The sequence below is a fragment of the Fulmarus glacialis genome, unplaced genomic scaffold (assembly GCF_000690835.1).
Source record: "Fulmarus glacialis isolate BGI_N327 unplaced genomic scaffold, ASM69083v1 scaffold46899, whole genome shotgun sequence".
NCBI classification, from domain to species: Eukaryota; Metazoa; Chordata; class Aves; order Procellariiformes; family Procellariidae; genus Fulmarus; species Fulmarus glacialis.
In genome coordinates this window covers 1-5094 of record NW_009234795.1, presented here as the reverse complement: position 1 = coordinate 5094, position 5094 = coordinate 1, and the positions used below count along the sequence as shown (strand labels likewise).

Here is a 5094-nt window from a genome sequence, read left to right as displayed (position 1 = left end):
ATGTAAGGAACACAGGTTCCATTTGTCTTCGAAAAAGGAGAAATAGCCCTGATTGAGACCAGCTAATGCAACTGAAGGAAGTGTGTTTGTCAAGCACATAGTTGCCACAGATAACATGAACTGAAGGCCAAATTAATTGAAGGCCCACCTTCATTAAATTGGTGATTGATAACTTACATTGTTGAGTGGTGCATGTCATCTAGAGATTTTTTTCAGGAAAAGTGTTTGAGGAGAATTTGGAATATCACAAAAGGAGAGAAAGGGAGCAGCAAGTATAAGATGTGATACAGATCACTGGGTAACGTTGGCAGAAATAAAGATGAGCCTGTGAGAAGCTCAAGAGGTGTAACAGCAAGAAAAGGGAGAATAGGAAAAGGGAATATCAAAGACAGTGGGGGATGAAGCTGTAAGGTGGAGACGAGGATGAAGACCTTTGATACAGAGAAGTTTGTACTATGGTAGTAACTGAGCATATCTTTTGGATTTATTTACATTTCTCTATTGTTCTGGAATTATATGCACAACCTTAATATTATTCCCGCTTTTAGGGCTTGACAGGAAATCCAGGTGTTCAAGGCCCTGAAGGAAAACTCGGCCCCTTGGTAAGTGACACAAAAATCAGTCCTTTCAGTTAATGCCACAGTCATTTGAAGGTCCCAGCTCAGAGAAATTACTTTTATTAGCTTGAGTTTTCTTGATTTCTGAATGTTTATCTTATCTCTTAACTGTTCACTTTAGATTCCCGACTCCAAAATTAGTGCAGATAATGTTCCTTTAGTTTTGTCTGTGTAGCAGTGTCTGTTGTTTAGCAGCCGCTGCAATATTTTTAAGCCATTTTGAACTAAATACCCTTTCTAACTGTCTCTTTAAGGAAACAATAAAGTATTTGTACATAATGGCTCAATGATAATAATTGCATAGTATTTGGTTAAATCAACAATATGGCTAAAGCTATGTCTGCTTTAAAGACATTTTGACTGATAACTGTAGCACCAAACCAGGTTAATGTCATTTTTTTATACATACAAACATTTTCCAGGGGTAAATAGGTTCATATGAATAAATATATTTATAATTTAATGTGGAAAATGCTTTATCTCTGTAGGGTGCTCCTGGAGAAGATGGACGTCCAGGTCCAGCAGGTTCAATAGGAATCAGAGGCCAGCCAGGCAGCATGGGCCTTCCTGGGCCAAAGGGTAGCAGTGTGAGTATGGCACCTGGTACCCAGTATCTGTTTAACTTTAAAAATTTGCATATATTTTAATGGATGAAAGCAGTATCTAAAAATAGTCATTTTTATTTCTGCAAATTAGGGTGATCCTGGAAAACCTGGAGAAGCAGGCAACGCAGGTGTCCCAGGACAGAGAGTGAGTATGACTGTTATTTGCAGTGATTACAGAAAATTACGCTTTTCTCTTATATACGTTCACTATACAAAACTTCTTCCTATGTCGTTTTAATTTAGGGAGCCCCTGGTAAAGATGGTGAAGTTGGTCCTTCCGGTCCTGTTGGCCCACCAGTAAGTCAACTTTTTACCATTTTGCCTGCTTGCCAGTCACTCCATCCATTCATTACTCTTTCTGCTTCTATTTTTATCTATCTTCATGCTTGTTGATTCCAAACAAAAAAATCCCAAAAACATTTAAAGAAAAAATTTTCCTAGAAAAATTGAAAGCTTTGTATTGAAAAAATATATATTTTAGTAGTCTAATTCCTTTTACTGACCATTACAAAAAATAGTGCAAGGAGCAACATTTTCTCATAGTTCATTTTCCTAGCTTCCTTGGTTTCAATGGAACTGAGTGTTTTCCTGTCAACACAGAATTTTTGGGGCCGTATCTTAAAGAAATAAGATACATCTTATTACATCTTTTGGATAGGGTATATCTTGGCCTGGGGTAAGTAAAAATGTATACTAAACAAATACATAGTTGAAAATATACATATTCAGAGAGAAGAAAAATTGTGGAGCCTGCCTATGTTCCTCTACTGTACACTTGTTGCTTTCTTTTGTGTAGGGTCTGGCAGGAGAAAGAGGAGAACAAGGCCCTCCAGGTCCTACAGGGTTTCAGGTATGTGCATTCATTTTTTTTAAAGAAAAAATAAACAGCCATGTCTTTATCAGCTTAAATTGGAGAAAATCAATCAAGTGATGTATAACAAAACACAGCTTCAGAACTAAGGCGATGATGTTCAGAATAATTAGTGATACTTAGCTTTCAGATCAGCTGTGCACTAAACTGAACTGGCAAAGGCTTAAATACCAGCTCTGTATCCCTTGAGAAAACCTTTGTTGTTTTTCAGTTTTAACTTGGACATTTTCCAAAGATGTTCCAAATATGGAGCAAAATAATTGTTTTGATAAGGAAGTATTAATTAAGTCAAGTCAATCTGTGTTTAGAAAGAACTTTATTTTTAGGGCTGATATGCATATGTCCTACAAATGTTAAAGAATGGCTGCCATTTAATTTAGAGGGGAGAGAACACTTTGGTGCGATATTCATGTAACTATTTCGCTTGGGGATTTCTGAGGGCATACTTTTGTACTGAGTATAACACTACATTCATATTCTTGGTGTCTTAGTTAAATCTGTTAAAAAATTAGACAGTTAATTTTGAAAAAGTTAAAACTTTCTATCATGTTAATGACCATTTTATTTACCTTTTTACAGGGCTTGCCTGGGCCACCCGGTCCTCCAGGTGAGGGAGGAAAGCCAGGTGATCAGGTAATTTCTGTGTAATTTAACAAGAATTCACTTCATAAAGTAGTTTTACCTTTTCTTCTCTTTGTAATTTAATTTCCCACTCTGTTCCAAAATATGTGCTGATGTAGTCTGCAAGCTGTTTGAGAACTGCTTTTGGATAAAATAATTACCATCTTCTTGGGCTGAGTTGGACTATCTCCTCTTGTCATGGACAAGATAATATTCAGAACTAGCCATCTACATTCACAGTACTTTGGAAATGTAAATGTTTATCTCTAATTTCCATAACTATAAGACTATGAATAATGCTTTCGTTCTAATAGTGAGTTCTGTTCTGCTTAGGGTGTGCCCGGAGATCCTGGAGCTGTTGGTCCGTTGGGCCCTAGGGTAAGTATTTTCTTTGAGAGCTTAAACATTCATAGCAGTTCTCTGAGGTTGAAAGTTGATATATAATGTGGACTTTAACAGCTAAAGTGAATATTTGCCTTTTTTCCCACCAATAAAACGGTTGTAAACATGGATATGTTTTAAGGTGGTTTCTGTAAAACTTACCACCTTTAATGGTTTCGTAGCTCGTGAAGTGGTGTTGAGTGCTAGCTGCTAAATGATTTGGTTTACAGCTGTGAAATGTCAGTTTTTAGTTTGCTGAGCAACATGCTATTTCCCCTACCTTTAACAATAAAAGCATAAAGATGTTTTTTATTTGATCAGTTCTCCTAAAATTTGTTCACAGGCTCTTTGTTCAAATAGCAGTGCTGCACTTCCGGTGTATTTAGGATTTTGTCTGCCAGAACTGTACCCTGACTTCTAAATAAGTAATAATTTTCCATTTTGTAGGGAGAACGTGGCAATCCAGGGGAAAGGGGAGAACCAGGTGCATCAGGACTCCAGGGTGAAAAGGGTATGGCTGGAGGTCATGGTCCTGATGGTCCAAAGGTAAGCTGAATGGACTTTTGTGTTGCTGCGGTGGTGTAATGCATAATTCTGCTCATTTGCACGAACATAAGAGACAGCTTTTTTATTATAAAAGGGGTATATTTTCATGAAAGTTATCTTGTTTATGTAAGGGTTCTAGGAGGACATATAAGTTATTCCAGTATAACAATATTAATAACTTGCAGGATTCTTAAATGTTGAGAAATCACGTTTTGTATTAATTTATATAGGTCTGAAGTTTAAAATTTTTTTGTGTTTCTCAGTGGAACTGGGCAAAGCCATTTCTGAACTGCAGAAAACCCTCTAGCAATGCTTTAAGAGCCATGTCAGTTTACACAAAGGCACTTGGCAGGGTTGAGTGTTTAAAAGAAAATGCTGAAAACTGCATGCCTTTCCTTCACCTGCAATTGATTTAATTAGGTCTAGGAAGGTCATGCCAAGTAGGGAGCGCCTCTAGTAATGTGGGACCTGTAATAGACATGAGCTCTGAGAAGCAAAGAATAAATAAACAAAGCATCTCAGCCCCTGGTAACTTCTACCTGTAGCTACTTTGTGTAATAAACCCAGTGGCATCAAGGTCAAGGTAGAAAGATGCTCAAGCTTCTTTGTTTGCCTGTTCTCATCCCCAATATGCACTGAATAATGCACTAATGTATTCGGAAGGACTACGGTGTTACAACTGAACTTCCCGAGTAACACAATGGGAAAAGAAAAGTATTTGGACATGAATAAAGTCCAAATTTAAGAGAAAATTATTACTTAAAACTGTACCCCAGAGACTTCAACACAGGCACAGTGTGTTCTGCAGCCTAGAGACAAAGATACTTCTCAGATGAATAGCAACAACTTCTTCTTTATTCGCTTCAGGGAAGCCCAGGCCCTAGTGGGACGCCTGGTGATCCTGGCCCACCTGGTCTTCAAGGTATGCCTGGAGAAAGAGGGATCGCTGGAACGCCTGGCCCCAAGGGTGATAGAGTAAGTCTATTTATTTCTGTTGTCCTGAGTAGAATCACCTGTCTCTTAATTAATTATTCCAGGGTATGAACTACTCAGGATTCAGTGTCATAACTGAGACTTTCGGGGTATTTTCCATAGGGCGGCATAGGTGAGAAAGGAGCTGAAGGTACAGCTGGCAACGATGGGGCAAGAGTAAGTAAATCTATCACTCTTTTTAGACCTACTCTTCACACAGCAGATGGTTTATTGTGCTAGGAGTACTCAGCTCATAGAGGTAAACACTACTCAACTTGACGATATCATGGGTTGATAGTCATTCTCATTGCCCCTACCCTCCAAATGTTCAAGTTTTTCAAGACTGCTGTGCACAATGTTTTGGGATGTCTGTGTTCCAACCACTGTTTTGTATCATCAATAATGGGAGTTAAGATGTCAGGATGAAAGGATTCCCAGAAGTAATGTGTTGATTAGCCCCCTGAGCTGGAAGACAGGGATG

The 5094-nt window shown here is 38.2% G+C and overlaps 1 protein-coding gene across 1 annotated transcript in view; it reads left to right on the top strand.

The window, feature by feature from the left end:
- Positions 1 to 4790, top strand: part of LOC104082574 (collagen alpha-2(V) chain-like) — a gene marked incomplete at both ends in the record, with an annotated part of 34293 nt that extends 29503 nt beyond the window's left edge. Inside the window, 10 exons of the mRNA XM_009585755.1 lie at positions 549 to 602; positions 1106 to 1204; positions 1314 to 1367; positions 1466 to 1519; positions 2019 to 2072; positions 2673 to 2726; positions 3048 to 3092; positions 3543 to 3641; positions 4509 to 4616; positions 4737 to 4790. Of these exons, the coding sequence (XP_009584050.1) occupies positions 549 to 602; positions 1106 to 1204; positions 1314 to 1367; positions 1466 to 1519; positions 2019 to 2072; positions 2673 to 2726; positions 3048 to 3092; positions 3543 to 3641; positions 4509 to 4616; positions 4737 to 4790 (675 nt within the window). The remainder of the gene's footprint in view (positions 1 to 548; positions 603 to 1105; positions 1205 to 1313; positions 1368 to 1465; positions 1520 to 2018; positions 2073 to 2672; positions 2727 to 3047; positions 3093 to 3542; positions 3642 to 4508; positions 4617 to 4736) is intronic.
- Positions 4791 to 5094: the final 304 nt, after the last annotated feature.